We start from the raw sequence: 18,399 nt of genomic DNA on the forward strand, positions 1-18,399 counted from the left end.
GAGTTTAGGAGTTCTCCTATTGAATTTTTTGAACTGTATGGACAAAATTTTAATCACGAGACTACGAAGAACTAAACTAAGAAGTAAAATTGTTGCGTGGAAAATTTCCAAGAAAGCAGCGCTTTCCAGCTTAATTTAGAACAAATCAAACCAATATAGTACAGTAAAACTTCTATGAAATTGAGATATTAGCGCTATCCTGCCCAATTTTCGTGTTCTGTAAATCCATTTGTAAAACTAAATAATTGTTCACATATCTATCCTACATATAAATGGGGCTACAAAAACCGGTATACACTGGAAGTTTATGGTTCAATATCCCAGATAGCTAATTGAGTGTTCGCTTTTGACTGAGAAACATAGTAGTCTGGAAAACTTTAGTTTTTTGCTTTTGTTATCCATTTTATTTGTCACAATAGTTTCAAAGACAGTGACAAGCAGTGAAAACAGCAAATTTTTAATTGAATGCAACGTTTTGGCACATAAACAGAAATTTCAAATGTTTGCATTTCAGGGTCATTAACAATGTCCTGAAGACCTATGATTCTGATATGAATCTTCTTTGACCTTTTGTGAGAAAATTTCAGCAAAAGATATTTCGTTGGTTTACCAAAAACGGATAAAGTAACATTTGAATAGAAACTTAGAAATTTAGCGAATCAACAGAAAATAGAATTTGAACCTATCAAATTCCAACTCAATTAACTCAAATCCTTTCAAAAAGTTGCTTAAGATAAAAGTTTCCGTATTTGTATCACTTCATTATAAGATGGAATTTGCTAAAAGTCTATATCGCAGATGAAAGAAGATTTTATAAAGTAGTTCGATACTAGTTTCTCTCGGCTGTTTGATCACAAAACCATGCACGCTGGACGAAAAATAGAATACGAAAAATCTGCGTAAGTTCTTTTCATCTAGACACAAGGACCACCAGCACTGATAATTGAACTTATAACTGAACTTGCCCTGTTGCACTAGTACAGACTAATTACTACACTACCACAGTCAAAGTATTGCAGTCCTTTGTCTGCACACCAAAAGTAATCGCGGCAACTCAGATTCTTAATGGATCTACTGCAAATCAATCACCTCCTACGAAGCGACTACCTTAACAGCAATTTCCTAATATCAAACACGCCTGATGTATTAAATCACTTCCCCGGAAAAACTTCAAGCTTGACTGTTCACAAGCTTATCATTGTGTACAGATGGAAAAGGTTATTTCTACTCAATTGTTAGCATTCAATTTCAGTTCACGTACAAATGTCAATCCAAAGGACTGAGAAAAAAATCAGTAACTGGAGTCAGTTCCTTTATACAATATTTGGATCCATGCTTAGTCGCAGATTTTTGCACTCAATTCATGGATGACATAGGTAGTGGAGTCAGAAACATCGACGAACTGATTCTTACGTTTTGAAAATTTTAACGTGTATTTGAAAATCAGTTCTCAAACTCTCACCTGAAAATGTGAGTTTAGAATGCAAAAGATGATGTTTCTGCGAAATGTGACACCAGAAGGAGTACCGCCTGAAAGCACAAAAATTGATGAATTTCTCAAAAAAATCAAATGCCGCAAACAAGAATCAAGTCAAACGATTGATTGCATTAGCGCGATTTTATCGAAATTATATGCCAGACCTTGGAACAAAAGTGAAGCCATTTTACATACTTGTGAGGAAAGACATTGAACTTGATATTACTGAAGATCATCGAAAGAGTTTAGCAACCATAAAACAAGATTTGTTAAGAGCAAGAGAGAAATAACACTTTTACTACCAAAACCAGCACTAGAATGTAATACTTTGCAATGCTAGTTACCACTGAACTGTATTCGTACTGATGGTAGAAGACTATGTTAAATACAATAATTCAGGAGAAAAAAGACCTACGCGCCAGTTTGATTTGGTTCACGAGCCCACAACTCAAATTTCTTATTTACAGGGAGTTTCCTGTGTTTTAATTGGCATTGGATCATTTTGGAAACTATATCTGGGGTACTACCAAACCAGTTATAACTCACGGATAACAGAATTTTAGCGCAATTTTTTGAGGGAAAATGAATGCCATCTTTGTGGAATTTTGTTGACACAGTTTTGGTGTTCAATATTGTGATCGCACATGTTCCAGAAAATGCAAATTTTGCGACAAATTTTCTAGTGCAGACCCGGAAGCACAATTTTCTCTCTCACTTACGGACAGAATTACAGTCAGAGAAATTTAAAATGAATTAGAAGCACAAAAAGCAGAGGTTTTAGACACGATTAAGAAAATTACCGATTCATTCAAAGAAGAGGACAAAATTGAATTGGCAATCCTAGAAAAACCTGAAAAAGAACTTGGAATGTACGAAACGCATTTGGAAAAACAATGAGCAAAATCCGAACTGCTGAAAACCAGAGACCTGATAAAACTAAAACGAGCCCACAGAAATCTCGGAACAGAAATCTATTTGGACCCAGGTTTCTTGGCTGAAATTTATGCGCTAACTGAATCACTTGACGTTAAAAATGAACTAGATCAAGATAATCTCAAAGTCAAAGAATGGCTGAAAAACGGCAAAATTGAGGATCTTCAATTTGGAAACTGAAATATTACAAGCAATTAGAAAGATTGATTGTGAAAATTTTGTACGGCAAGGTTATTGGTGAAAAAGTTCTTGATAGAGTTAGTTTAGCGCATACAGAAGTCGAAAACAGCGGGACATGACGGAATTTCACGAACAGCACAAGAGTTTTGATAACGATTCTTTTTTCCAGCTCTCATTAAATATCATTGAAACAAAAATTTATTTTTCGTATGCAAATAAAAAGAACAAAGGAACCGTAGCAACGATCAACTTTCAACCTGCATCATCTGAGCAATCTTTTCTGGGTCTGATAGGAGCAATAAAATTGCGAAATACATGTACGCACTAACTGGAATCGACGTTGTTTCAAATTATCTGTTCGCTGTACCCCCTCACGAACTCGTCAGCAGATGCAGTAGCAAGAGAGTTTGATGAAAACTTTCTTCAACCATAGTTGCTACCCGAAAACAACTGTTTCCGACCTTGGAACGACTTTTACATCTAGTATAATGCATGATCTACGTCCACTAATAAACATTCGACTTGAACACTTAACTCAAACATCCACAAAATATCGGACTCGTGGAACGCTCACACGCATCTCTGAGGCGTATATTGGAAGTAAGCACAAACCAGCAATGAAAAGACTGTCACAAATGCGTACCCTTGGCAGCGTTTGTACATAACAACCTTCTACACCAGCCTGTTGCTCTAGTGAAGTCTTTCAAGGACGAGAGGCTACGAAGCCATTAGATCGGCAATTTAAGTCAAATTATTGGAGACAGTAACATCCAACTCTGATGACTTATCAGCCTTACAGGACGCCATGTTAGAAAAGTTCAAAGATACCAAAGCCAGGTTGATCAAATGGTACCAACGTTTCCGAAAATAGTACGATCACAAAGCCAGCGCACAATCTATTAAACTTAACGAATACTGCCTGCTCAACACAAAGCTCAAAACACAATCATAATTGGCCAGTAAATCATTACCATTAAATCGATTTGATGCATTTCTAACAAACTGGATTTATATCATCCGAGAAATTGAAACAAATTTTACCCAATGCTTTCAGAATTCGTCTTCGCTGAATCATACCAAATGAAGTGCCCGATTATTTTGAACAGATTGACTCACAGGATTTCGGACCAGCACCGAGCCTGACCAAATAAAGAAGTGAGCCGATAATGTTAGATGACCGTTTAAAAACACTTATTGATGTAATCCGATTGACTCACTACTTACAAAAACTGAACTGGCACTTGCAATAGTTAGTTTTGCGATACCCATTGGACGAGCCATAGCAGCAGCGACTACCAGCAGCCGCAGATCCACCTGCGCCCGTGATGATACCACCAGTGATGGCGCCCCTGCATTAACCTTGGAATGCAAGAACCGTTAGGGCCAGACATTAAACCAGAAGAGGCGAACACTGAACAGGACAGCGAAGAAAAAAGCAAGGAAGCTGAGCAATCAGCAGAACAAAACCAGTTCAACAACAAATTATTTACACAACGAACATCGAGCTGATAGCCTGGAAGACCTTAGCTTAGAAAGCCTGTTTCGAGAGTGAACATGTGATTTTTAGTCGATTCCTCAAAAAGCATCTGCTCGTGTTAGCTGCAATGAATCCCTGGGAGTTAGAGAAATATCACCACGGGAATCCATCTATAATCTTAGAACAGGAATGAGGGCGAATATTGGACATGAAATATCGCCACAGTTGTTCATGGACAAAAATACGTCCACAGCCACAAGAAAGCTCAATACAAGAACAAATTGCACACGCGAATCGGCAAGACGGACCGTCGAAGAAACGAATTGAGACCTGGAGTAATCAAGTTTTCGACGAATGCACGAAACCCTTCAAAGTGGAAGCGAGACTCTCTGGTATCAGTTTTAAGCTTAATAACCTTCAGTTAAGAAGCCGGTTTTAGTATACTCGTGTAATTTAACTTCAAATACATATTAAGTTGAGAAAAGTGGGCTGTCATATTGTATCTTCTACCTTTTTCTGTTCTCAATCCCGATTGTCCCAAAGGGATGTTGTCAACTTCGGCTATTTTATCGCAATCTGCCGGCCACATTAACTGCCAAATGCACTCGATATTTTTCGTTTCGTTCCCGGAAACTCATAAATGGACCACGTTCCGTTCAAGTAACAAGACAGGCATTTCTGGGAACCACCAGAAATTAGGCAAGTTTTTTTTGCACGCTTTCATATTTATTGGTATCACGATTTGTCCTATCAGTTTTTTTATAGGGTTTAGTGTATCTTTTCTTATCTTTTGATCACTTGCGATTTAATTCGAATACTCCTGTTATGTGTTAGCAGATGCATTAAATTTTATCTTTTCTACAAAGAGGAATATGTCTCATACTGAGCCAGCTTTTTTAGACAATTCTCGGACAAAATGCAAAGTGAAGACGTGCAAAATGTAATATAACTCCTTTAATCAGTTGGTTATTTACTGAAGTCCTGGTATGTGTTTCGTCTAATTGTTGGGGACAACAACAATTGGTCAACAAATGGGCACAACAATTTGGTCTCATGATTTGAATCATAATCATCTTGAATCATAAAGCAGGCCTCCTCTAATAACAGGTCTGACCTTAATCAGCTTGTTTAATTATAGCCTCATTTTATCAGCTGCTCTCTTAGTGTGGAATGAGCGTAAAGAGTGTTTGGTGTTTAAAGTATCGTGCTTGAAAATTTAATTTCGTTATCGACTCGAAACTGAGTTATGCCTTTCCTCCTCATTAGTTTTATGACTTTCTCATATCTTCCCGTTAAATATTTCGTTTTTGTTAAAACATAACTCTATAACTCGGAAATGGTGACATGTGTTCAGACTTGAGAATTTAAACAATTAGCGGTTAATTGCTCTCAAAGTAAATTTGTAGCTGTTATTTGAGTCCTGTTGGGCTTTTTATGCCATTTATTGTCTGACCAACAAGGGTGACCTTGTTTTGAGAAACGGAATAAACTGGCAAAGAACGGCGGCATTAAGTTGTTGTGCAGTTCTCTAAGGGCCTTACTAGTTTTTGAATTATGCGTTTCCAGGAAACTGCTGAGGATACTTAAATTAATGTGAGGAGTAATTTTTGCTTTTGATCCAGGAATTGGACTAAAAGATAGACTCCCCAAATTAGAGACTACAAAATCCAATCGCTTGCCTGTCGTTAGAGAGCAATTCGCCCGATGGCAGTTGGTTATATTCTGATTTGTTTATCGAGTAATTTGGATAACTACATTGAGCAGAAGTATTTGCATGCAATTGCTGCTGTCAATTCACCAAACTTTTCCCGGCCTTATTAAATTTGACGCGATATCGCTTACGAGTGGCCATCTGTATATTCTTCTCACGACCTTCGGGGACTATATTTTTGAAGGGATGATATTGATATTTGGAAAACGCAATTTTAGTCTCGATAGTCGTCTGTCACGAAATTTTTCGAGGTTCAAAAATGGAATTAAATTTTTTCAACAATTTGCTGAAAATATTATCTTTCAAAAAAAAATGTTGACAATTCATTGTAGTGGTAATCGGAATTGCGGTCATAAAAGTTCCTCAGTCATAAAAGACTCTTGTTTAATAACCGCCCTCAGCTTCTCAGCTGGCTATTATAGTGCTCCTATTTTTTTACAATTCAAAGAAATTGAATTATATTGGGGCGTTTTTTTTTTACTCGAAGAGGAGTATTGGTGGATTGTCTTTTTGGATCGATTTCTTTTGGAGTGTATATGAAACAGGATGTAAAAGTCAATGCAGCACGTGAAAACTAATTGTTTAGGTCAAACGGCTGAACGAATTGTAGAGCAGAGAATAGAGTAATTTTCAGTTCATTCTGCGTTTTTGAGAGCGCGAGAAAAGTAGGCGTGATAAAAGTTTTGCTGATCGAGCGGATTGTTTTGATCACTTTTTCCGAAGCAGTTTTTTAGTTTTCACTTTTTTTCGGGTGAAGTGGTTTTTCTAAACCATATCAAGAATAAATTAAAGTTTTATTTGCAATCTTCAGCTATATTTATGATTTCGCCGTTTTGGACCCTTTTCAGCTGTTTTTGTACCCCTTTTCCAGTGTTTTGTGTCCGGTGTAATTTTGGTTGAAGTTAGTATCCATGTGGGTTTTCATGTTCTTTTGAGTTTGTTATTATCACTTGAAGTTTGTTTCAGTTGAAGAAAACGGTCTAAATTTTAATTTTTTCCCCGAATTTTTCTGTTCAAGTTTTTTTAAACTATTTACTGTTTTGTCTGCCTTTCAGAATTTTTCCAATATTTTCAATGTAAATTGCTTCCTAAAGGTTGGTGAGAACATCTGTTGAGAATATACAAATTTCAGGGACTATTAAAAAAATTAACATGTTTCTTAAATTTTGACCTGAGTTTTTTTGCTTGTTTTTTCTTGTTTTTTGAGATGTATCGCTTGTTATGTTTTTTTAAATTATTTTCTTAGTCCGCTATTATACCGACAGTAATGTTTTTACTTCGTCGGATAAAAATTTGTTTCGCTTTACCTCAGTTCACACCTTGTTCAACGTGAAATCTTTTTGATCTCTCTAAGCTATTTTCATTCATCTCTCATTCTGTTCAAAGTGCTTCAAAGCTTCAATTGCTTAGAAAAAGAATCGAAAATCAACATGGGCAATTTTGGAAAACAAAATCGAAAATAGAACGGTCCAAACCCATAAACCCAATTTGCGCGTTACTTTAATTTCATAAATTTTATTTACTATCAATGCTTATTGATATCGATGCTAGCCTCTGTATTCTCTCATCAGCAAACATGAGTATGTCTAACTGCCAGATGACATCAACATAGTTCACGCGTTAAAATAATTTTGTACAAAATTAAGACGGTAGTTGTTTATTGTTGTAATTGCTTGGTGAATATGCAACTGTCCCATTTGTGTCAAAGTTGCCTATGATTTTCTCAACTTGCGTTATAGACTGCCAAAGACTGACGAAGATCTTATTTATGATTTTTCGAGATAGTTTGAATGCTTAAATTGGTGAAAAAGTGAAAAAAGTTGTGCTGTAGCAGTTCATTTTTTTTTCTCAATAACAGAGCCAGACAGATTCAGCCAAGTATATTTATTATTGACGCATATTTTTTATCGAATTTGGTGACAGTTATTTCAAAAATAATTGGTGTATTTTTTCGCTTTTTTTTCACTTCAAATTTTATTAGTGTATATAGCTCTGCTATTTCTTACAATCCAAAGATTTGGATTGTATTGGTGCGCTGTCTTTTTTAATCTCTTCACATTTATTTTTAATATCAATGAGAAGTCCAAATTGCGTGGTGATTTCAGTCACGCCGTTGTAATAAAAGGAGCGAAGTGGCTTATAAGCTGCAGCGTGATTTGTTTCAGACTACTTACTAAAGTGTTGTAAGAAATGGCTGCTTCCACAAACTTTCGGTTTTTAGAGGTATTTTTTCTTGTGGTGTAATTTTACTTCTTTTATCAGTTCTTTTTCCTATGAGTTCTATTGAATTTACACATGTGTACTAATTGCGCTTATTTGCCATTTTTCGAATCCCTGAACCGCTATCTATGGCCTTTATGACCAGTTATCGTAATAAAAATATTATTGAATTTTTGGCGTTTGCCGGTGTTTTCCATTATTTCTGTTGGATCATTGCTCGGGTCCGTTAATAGCAGATCCGATCGGTTGATAATGAGGCTTAAGAGAAACAAAATAATCGTTTAAGCTCTTAACTAACTGTTTCTTTGACTTTAACTTTAAAACCGTTTGCGACTTTTTGAAATTTTCCTGGTTGTTCGTTTTATTATCTTATAAGTCATATTAGAGCAGGACTCATCGTGTGGTAATGGGGCATAAATGAACCTAATAAATGCTACTAGTTTTATCTGGCAGCTTTTATAACTTGGGCACAATTTGTTTTCATAAAAAGAAAATAAGAACTGTTTTTGTTTTCATAAAAAAATTGAGAACTTTTGAGTTTTGCCTGTTTTTGCTTTTTGTTATCCTATCAATTAATTCCATAATTACAGGTTTTTGGTTGCTCCTGAGGCATAAAGAACCTAATTAGCGGTTTGAATACATACCAGTAATATTCTTGACTTCGATACTATTTTTTTCAGAACAATTTTAAAAAGTTTTTGAGATCAGTTCGTTTTTGTTGCTTTTCTCGTGGCCTTGGTCTCATATTTAACAGTTCTTTTTATTTTTAACAGTTCTTTTTATCCTTCTGATGCGGCGTAATATCTCATTTTAATGGCTCCATTTTAAGGTAATTTTTTGATGACCTAGACATAATTTTTTCGTAAGTTTTTGAATCTTTTATTTGGTGTTCTTTTGGCCTTTTTTCAACTAAAAGAATTTGCAAAAATATCCTTTTGCACTCTAATATTGTATGCTGCGCTGTCGTTACTGGTCCTGTTTTATAGTTATATGGATTTTTAATTTGATGCAACTGATCTTCAAAAATGTTTGATTTGCGAATTTTATTTTTTTGCGCTTTGTTTTCGTATATCATTGATTTCGGCAAGGTTGATCTATGATGTACGCATTCTAGGGATCCGTAGTATCACTAATACTCTTAAGTGGCATTTTTGTCTTCGGTGATTTTTGGGCACTTTTTTAGATGTTTTCTCACATGTTCCCATAACTTTGATCTTTCAAAATGGGATCAACAGGTAACGTCCAGCGGGCATTTATTTTCAATTGAATCTTTTAGGTGCTCGGAGTGCTGTGGGGAAGGCCTAAAATCATCCTGCCAAAGGTCATTTAAGAGATTTTGAAACCAAAATGTTGCAAATTTTCTGGAATTCTGAGTTTAGTTTGACTAGTTTTCAGTTGACGTTTGTCAAAGTTGACGAAGGTCTTCTAGAAGATATTATGTTTTTTATATACGATTTTTGAGCTATATGCCTGAGTCATGCAAACTTAAACACGCAAAATGATCATGATTTTTTTCGAATTTTTATTAATTTCGAGCGATTAAAAAGGCTCTGAAGACATAAACATTACAAATTTTGGCGCGTTTTTTTTTAAATTAAAAACTTCAGGGGACAGTGAAACTGAAGAGATTGATAATAGTTTACTGCATAGTTTCTAGTTGCAATGGAATGGTTTTCAAGGTAATAAATTCACTAACTATAGCAAAGTTGCGTGATTTTGAAATCTATCATTTTTTAGTTTTTCAATCTTTAGGGGCCAGGGAAACTTTAAAGGGCTTGACAAGGTTATTGGCCAGTTCTTAATGTTAACGAAATGGTTTTTAAGGTAATAATGTCAAAATTTTTAGCAACTTTTTTGAAAAAAAACACGATTTTTTTAATTTTGAAAATTTTGTCATTTTTCGTGGTTTCAAGGGACTAACGAATATTTTTTATTCGCTAGTGCTTATGTATGGGTTAATGTCTGAGTTTTTGTGGCTATAAATTTGGTTTTGAGAAAATAGCGTCAAGAAGCTGAACAACTTTTCTTCGTTTTTGCTACTGTTTTTTTAAATTTGTTTCCCAATTCTGGCATTTTTTGTCGCTTATATGTGCAACATGATTTCTGCTAGCCCTCAAAGAAGCTATGTTGTAGATTCTAGCAAGAGAAAACGGTTTTGAAACCATCATTTTGGAGAATTAAGCCATAAGAGTTTAAGTCGTCAATAAAATTTTTGCTAGCGCGCTGTTGTTTTAATGCGAAAATTTGAACGCTTCATTTTTGTTTTGAAGATACTGACACCCAGGAACTATGCTGAATTTTTCGTTTCTCTTCTAATTTCTGGTTTTCTTTTTTTTGCCTGTCTCTGATTGCCTCACATGTAACAATGAATTTTTTTTTCATATTGCCATTTTCTCTGCTCTTTTTTACAGTTTTATTGAAGACCGTAGTATTCAATGCTGAGATCCTAAAAGTATGTACTTTGATTTCTTTTATTGTTCTGCAAATTTTTGAAACCATTTTGGCTGGCGTTGGTCAATTGGTCTGCTGGACCTGTGTAGTAGATTTGAGTTTTTCATTCAATTCTTTGCTACTTGTATTGCCTTTTAATTCGCTTTACCTTTCGTTCGTTTTACATAAGTCATAAATTTCACGTTTGATGCCTGACTTACTTCACTCACTGTTGCAGATGAATGGATTTTAAATTTATCCACTCATGGATTGTAGTAAATACGGTCAATGTCTGAAAAGCAAAATCAAAACAGACGGGATAAAGCCCGGGCATGAACTCATTATGCATTAGGTTGTCAAAGACTATTAAAGCGGTTGCTAGCTGGCATTAGCATCAAGCTTAATAGCCTTCGATTTGGAAGTTGAATAAAGAATAATTTCATCTGAATGAAACAGCACACCCAATTATAACACTTTTTGACACTCGAAAAAAATTTTCATTTCATCTGGTTTTCTCTCTCAATCAGGTCAATGTGTGTCTCAATGTGTGTCAAGCAGGTCCACGGTGGCTATTTCTCGGCAATTTGCCGGCTCTGTTCTAGAATGTTGTTTGTCTCCTTTGAGTCTTGATTCAAGAATTGTTTGCTCGCGGTTCTGGAAATTTCTTTGTTGCTTCTATGTATCTTCTCTTTGGATCAGATTGATTTTTTATGACAAAACCGGGTTATGCCGAGCTAAAGTGCAAGGTCAGCAAAGCGAGTTGTAGTTTACTGATGTGCCACCAGTCCGAATCGCACTGGAACTGTTGGGAACGCATCAAATCATGGTGTTTTAAGGTAACAGACAATTTTGAATTCTTATCCTCAGTCACCCAAAGGGAGAGCCTGCTGATCACGCTATCAATAAATATAATTTAGTTAGTGCGCCGTAAACTAATTTTTCCCCGGATTTTTAGAAAATGTTTAAATTTTTAAAGTTTAAATCAGTCCGAACGCCAGGTTAACAAATTTAATCTAATTAATTTGATGATTTCTTTTCATGGATGAAATGATATAAATGAATTTGTTCAGGATTTGTATTTATTTTTTAATTGCTCTCAAACGAAGTTTGTTGAAGTCATGCATGTTTTGTCGGTCTTTTTAATGCAATGTTATGTACTACCGACGGATAGTTTTATCGGTTTTAGACCTGAGTGCTCAAACAACAACAGCTCGATATTGTCGATAACGATATCAATAAAATGCCGAAATCAAAAGAAACATTTCAACCGTTGTCTACTAGTAGCCTTAGATCTCACCGCCGCGTTCGAGATGGTTGATCACAACTGTCTACTAAAAGACATACATGAAGCACCACTACCAAATAGCACAAAAAATTGGTCGCTTCATACTTAGAAGGTAGGTTTTCTCGGTCTTTCCCATTATAGCCTCCCATGAAATCACAGCCCCCATTATGATATCATTACCATGATTGAGGGCTATAGTTTATCTGAGCACTAAGCTGGGGGCTATGATGGCAAAGACCAGGTTATCTTACGTAGAATACAACAATAGAAATCAAATTGAAAAGTCAGTGTACCGCGAGGTGGAGTATTATTACCAATTCCCTTCAAAATCTACATGAGCATGCTGCCTCTACCCCCGAAGGGTATAAACATCACGTTTAACGCTGATGGTACGAAACATTGCTCTTTGCACAATTACTGCCAATGCCGATCCACCATGCCGATCATAAAACAAACCTCTACAAGCAGTTTTGTCGCATAAGACCGACACTAAATGGTTCTTTTAGGGACTGCGTCAAACAACACGCCAACAATAAAGAGCGAATAAATTGAAAAGAATACAAAAATGCGCTGAAAAGCATTCTCCTATACACGATCCATACTCAGCTGAACAAAGATCCCCTCACGCTCGATGCAGCCACGCCCTCAATTGAGCTTAAGCTACCCCGCTAAGCCACAGCTGGCGACTGACAAAGCCAACCGCTCAACAGTCGTTTGAGAACAACTGGCCCGATTTTAGTCGGCTATGTTACTTATAATTTACTTTTTTCGAAAAAGTGAATGTGCGCTAGTAAAAATTAGTCATATTGTTCATGCAATTCTCTCCAAGTCGTTTACAGGTCCATAGTCTCAAAATATCTCATGGTCTTAATAAATTGATATTGATATTTTTCTTTTTTAAAGTATTTCTGCCGGCTATTTAAGTTTTCATTTTCTCCCATTTGTTCTTTTTATCCTTTGCACGTAAATATGGAAACTGTTATTCTAATTACTTAAGAAATGGTTGCCATCTTTTACCAGGAAAAAAGTGCAAATGTGCAATTTTCATAATTTCTATTGAATACTTTTAAATTTTACTCTTTAACCATTACCTCTATTGGGTATCAGATGCTGTGGCAATTAATATATATCAAAACGAGTGTAAAAATATCACAAAGTTTCCAATTGAGGGTCGGGACGTTAATCAGTTATGTTCTCAGAATTTAGGTTTTATTTACGGCAAAGTAATTAACTGTACTGCCTAGAGCAGAGTCTAAGCCGCTGGATATTTTAGAATCATGCTTTTTAATGTAAGAAGAATTTATAATCAACCACTCTTTAGCATAGTCAATTTCTTTTTAAGATACATACAAGACTTTGTCAATCCAGGACCCACTAGATGCAGACAATGATATTGGCAAAACTGACTTCGCAACAGTGAAGAGTGTCTTCTATGAAGGCTATCTCCGAATGACTCGAATGATTTACAACAGACACAAATTTGGTGAGTTAAATATTCGGCATCGAATTTTTTGTATGTTTATAAGCTTGATTGCTCATAAATAGTCAGGTTGTTTGTGTGTTCCAGAATTTTGAATAAGGCTAAAAATATTTGAGACTATTGGTTCTCAAAAATGTAATGCATTCTCAATTTTTGGGAGCATTTTCTGTAACATTGTCAATGCTTAGAGTCAAAGTTTTGCTATTGTTGGAGTTTCTTAAAATACTATATCTAAGAAAAACTTTCCAATTATTTTTAGATTTTTTGTGCATTTTTGCGCATATAGTGTCAAAGGCGTTGTTGTCTATCTCATTTTTTTCGCTGTGTTCAAATGTTAATTTTCAAGTCCTTAAATAATTTAATTCTTTGAATTATAATTCAGAACTTGTCCGGCTATGTTTTTATTTCGTCGTCAATATTTTTGCTCTGACCATATTTTTTGCTCGCAATCACTTCAAATCTGCTTTTCTAATTTTTCATTGATGCAATTTCAACTGAAGTGCGTGTGTGACGTCATTTTGCTCTCCTAGTGGAGTGAGTTTTTTTGTTCATTTGCGTGATTAAATTTTTGGTCACACTTGACTTACCTCACTCTCAAAAATGACTTCCTCATTTTGAAATTGCCTTCTATTTACTTTAATTCAAAGAGATAAGGTCAAATGGGTGTGTGTCGCTCTAAATGAAGGTTATTTGAGAGCAGTTAATAGAGGCAGCAAAAACTTATACAGGTTTTTAATCAAATCATAACATATTAGCCTTCAATGAGAACATTTTTTGGTCTGCCTTTTTTACTGTTTTTTTTAGACTGCAGATCTACGAAGCTATTGCGGCTATTTTCTGGCAATCACCCACCTATGTTATAGGTGTTGTTTAGCTTTTGCATGTTTTGTCTGACTGATGTAAAAGAAATGGGATAAACAGATAAAGTTCGAGGGCAAAAAGTTGAGCTGCAGTTTTTTGAGCTATCAGTCTTACAAATTTTCACACTAAGTTAAGGTTGACTGTTTTGTTCCAGAACATACCTTCAATTTTACTTCTCGATTGACTTTCTCAATTCCTGATTTTTGTGTGACCTTAATTGCTCTTATTCATAAACGAAGTATTTTGCTGAAATAAAACCGAATGTAAAAAAGCTAGCACAAGGGCGTGATAGGCGAGTGGTTAATGTTTCAGTTTATTACCGCAAAGGGCGGGCCTTAGTCGGAAATTTTTGCACTCCAAAAATTATCTATGCTACAGCTCACGCTGAATTGAATTGCCCCGCCTGTCGTTCTTGAGCAATTTGTCTGACGTTAATCGGCTTGTTAATTGTTTTCATTCATGGGTTGTTTATGACAACAAGGATAATTTTTAAGAATTGTTCAAAGTTATTTGAAAAGGTTTTTGTGAGTAGAAAGAAGGGCATCAATCGCTGTTTTTAGGCTGCCAGAAAAACTGGTTAACGAATGTAAGGTTTGAGTCGAAAAAGCGCCCTGGTAAAATTCCCAAATTATGCGCTCAGAGGGATTTGTTTTGCATATTCAAGTTTCGGTTGTTGCTCTAATGTTACTTGTTAAAACCTGACAAGTCTATGTTGCTCTAATGTTACTTGTTAAAAGCCTGACAGAGTCTATACTGAAATTTTGCAAAATAGCACGTATATTCTAACCGGACTTGCTTGATTGAAAGTTTGATCATTCTAACTTCTATGACTTGAAAGATGGAGAATGAGTGGTCTTTTTGCAATGATTAGACGGCTGTGCATTTAGCAGTGGTAGATAAAAAACAGCAGTGGTAGTCAACGCAAATTTTGTGCTCACGATTTCGTTAAGAAATATAGTCAGTCCCATAAAGTTGCAACGCTATCGAACGTCTCAAAGGTCAAAGTTCAAATTTAAAACATGCAGATATTAGCACTTTGATGTTCATTTGCTTGCCAGGAGTTTTTCGAACGTTCGCTTGCGTTGCAACTTTATGGGACTTACTATAGTCATTAGAGGTCTTTTGAAGAGTTCGCACAGTTGTTGAATTTGTGATAATCTTGTTTGCCTAGCCGGAGTTCTGTTCCGTTTTAGTTTTTCATGGAAAAAATGCAATCTAAATACAGATAAATGTTTAGCTTAGTGATAAAAGTGTAAATCAGCTATTTGAAATACTTGAAATGGTTGATCTTTGATGCTACTTTTTAGAAATAAATAATTGCTGTAAACTAGGTGAAGTCGGAGCTCGTAATATGTACGGTGTTTTAAAAGTAAATTTTCAGTATTCGGGTATTTGAAATAATGTTATCCCTTGTCTGAAGCTTTAAACGTTTTTTGCAATATTTTTTGGACTAAGGGCAGGTGATGTTTTTGAAGCTTTTTAAAATATTGTCTCTACAGTAATTTGCCGTTTTTACAAACATGTATAGATGACAATTTCCACATTCTTTCGTAACCTTATCTCTATTGGGATTAGTTATTATTTGTGGTCGCACATAACTGGCCAAAAAAAGCAAGTGAGTTCTTCTGTTAATCTTCGATACAACTGACAGAAAATTTTACAGAAATTTTGAATATAGGTGTGTCGGTAATTTCTGTATATCCGATAGCAGGGTGACTACTTTCCTCTTTTCATTTGAGAGTTTCTTTAAGGAAGTTACCGAGCTCCTAATTGATTCATTGTTTCTTCAGTAAAGCAACATTAGTCTTTTCGACAAAGAAAATCCCGCTTCCGCAAGACGAATTACTAATTTTGACGTCTCTGAACTTCCACAGATTTTATGACTAAAGGCGGTCGCTTTTAATATGGAAGACCTGGTTAATTCTTTGCTTATTAATTGCTCTAGAACTAAGTTTGTAATCTAGAACTAAATTATTGTAATCTTCTTACAACTATGTAATACAAATAACTATTTAGGGCTGAGTTCACTTTTTGATCTAATGAAACTGCGAAGCAAATAGAACACTTTCTGACCCCCTAGATAAACTAGTTTATGAATTTTCTGTTTTTTGTCTATCTTTTTCAATGTCAACGTCGGTCTGGGGGTCAACGGCCTATTTTCTGGCAATTTTCCTACTATGGCTTTGATTGTTCTCGAAAGATCTAAACCAGACTGGCAAGAAACCAAATCTGTACACAATTAGTTTGAGATGAATAGAAAATAGAAAAGTAACCAATTTATGGATTGTTTATTAATTTTTGAAAGTCTGCAAAGCAAATAACTTGCCAGGAGGTATTTCAAAAATTTAAAATAGTTTCTAAAAGTTCCGCCATTTTTCATATATTTTCAGGAAAGGATTTTTTTGATCTCATTACACATGCTTGTATTTCAATAGCAATTTTCAATATTTATAACAGTATTTGTTGTTAGCTTCCTAGTCTGAGTAGTTTCCGCAGTTCATCCTTTTATGTTTTTTCATTGTTTCATTTTACCTAACTTTGCAGCGGTTTTATTCTTCGCTTGTTCTGATCAAAGGATGTCAAGCCAAGGGTGGCTCAGAAAAATGATTGAAACTGAACAAAGTCATTGAGAAATGAAATCGAAAATAGAAGTGGGAAAAAACCATAAAGACTAGTTTCAGATTTACGGTATTTGAAATCTAATTAGTCTTGGTTACCAGGTCTTATGTGTACTAATTTGAATATTAATCTTTCTGCTATCTTAAGGAGAACAGGCAGTGCAAAATCCAATCAATATTTGTAATAATACAATCAATTTTTAATAGCCGCACAGCGATAGCTGGCTCTTGTTTTTTTTTTACAATTCAAAGAATTTGAATTGTATTGGGGCGCTGTCTATTTTTAAGATCTGTTCACACATTTTCATGATTTTTGAAGTCAAATTGGAGTAGTGTTTTTGGTCACGTCGAAACAGGAAGTGGAGCGATAAAGCGAGTGGTTTTGCGGCGTGAAAGTTTTTCGCTCTATTTTTAAAGTAGAGTGAGAAAACGGTGTTGAACAAAAATTCGGTTTCTCGCTAGTGGTTTTTTAATCACATGCGGCAATTTCACTTTAATGTTCACTGTTTTTTCGTTTTTTTTTGGATTCAATTTTTTTCACAAATGTTTTTCCCATTCCATTTATAGTTCATTCTAGGCCTAGTTTTTTGTTTGAACCAAATTGCCCTTTCTCGCTAGTGGTTTTCTTTCACATGCGGAATTTTGACATTGATTTTCTGTTCTTTTTAAATTTTTTTGATCTGATTTTTAGAATTAGTTTTTCCAATTCACTGCTAGTCCGTTCTAGGTAAAGTTTCTTTCTTTAGTCTTTGAAAATTCTTTGAATTGTTTCTCAGGACTTGTCCTGCTATGTTTTTTATTTTGTCGTCGCGATTTTTGTTACGACCATATGACGTCACAACCACTTCAAATCTGCTTTTTTTTTCATTCGTTCATGCAATTTCAACTGAATTTCGTGTGTGAGGTCATTTTTCGCTCTTAGTGGAGCAAGTTTTTTGTTCATTCGCGTGATTAAATTTTCGGTCACACTTGACTTACCGCACTCTCAAAAATGACTTCCTCACTTTGAAATTGACTTCTATTTACTTTAATTCAAAGAGATAAGGTCAAATGGGTGTGTGTCACTCTAAATGAAGGTTATTTGAGAGCAGTTAATAGAGGCAGCAAAAACTTTTACAGATTTTTAATCAAAAAAGTAACATATCTGCTATCAATGAAAAGACGAATTTTTTTGGTCTTTCTTTTTTCCTGTTTTTTTTAGACTGCAGATCTACGAAGCTATTTCGGCTTTTTTCTAGCAATCTGCCAGCTATGTTTTCTGTTTTTGTTCGAATATGAATGGGGCTGATTAGATTCAACTGTGGGAATTTTTTGGCAATCAAACGTTTTTTTTCAGTCTTGTCAATTCAGAAAGCTGAACACTAAGAGTTGGTTTAACTGATGGGCGACTTGAGAGAGCCTATAATTAGAGTCAAGTTGCGAAATATAGAATTTATTGCGTCGAATCAGTGTTTTTGTCATTTTTTTCCACACTTGAAATCAGTAGCTTATTCGCTTCATGGTGTGTTTGATTTAATGCTGTGTCCCTTACAAATATTTACCTTTGAGAAAGAATCAATCCGATTGTTTGAGAAATAGGGGAGGAATTTGTTTTCCTTTTTTTCACTTTCATATCTAAGTTCGATTATAGTTTGACATTATTAAAAAAGGAGGCATTTAATTTTCGTTTCCTGTTTTCTCAAGCTTAACCGTGCCTTTGTAAATATCTGCTGAAAAGTACTATAGAG

General features: G+C 35.1%; 2 protein-coding genes across 4 annotated transcripts in view; one reads left to right on the forward strand and one right to left on the reverse strand.

Annotated features, from left to right (window-relative positions):
• The window catches only part of LOC142342273 (protein Dr1-like), a 514,279-nt gene that overhangs the window by 430,453 nt on the left and 65,427 nt on the right, over positions 1 to 18,399 (reverse strand). The window lies entirely within an intron of this gene.
• The window catches only part of LOC142342854 (terminal nucleotidyltransferase 4A-like), a 55,268-nt gene that overhangs the window by 6,591 nt on the left and 30,278 nt on the right, over positions 1 to 18,399 (forward strand). For both annotated transcript variants that reach the window (XM_075394484.1, XM_075394485.1), the window contains exon 2: positions 13,056 to 13,196. In XM_075394484.1, the coding sequence (XP_075250599.1) occupies positions 13,056 to 13,196 (141 nt within the window). The remainder of the gene's footprint in view (positions 1 to 13,055; positions 13,197 to 18,399) is intronic.

Source organism: Convolutriloba macropyga, chromosome 7 (genome assembly GCF_964194025.1).
Source record: "Convolutriloba macropyga chromosome 7, txConMacr16.3, whole genome shotgun sequence".
Taxonomy (NCBI): domain Eukaryota; kingdom Metazoa; phylum Xenacoelomorpha; order Acoela; family Convolutidae; genus Convolutriloba; species Convolutriloba macropyga.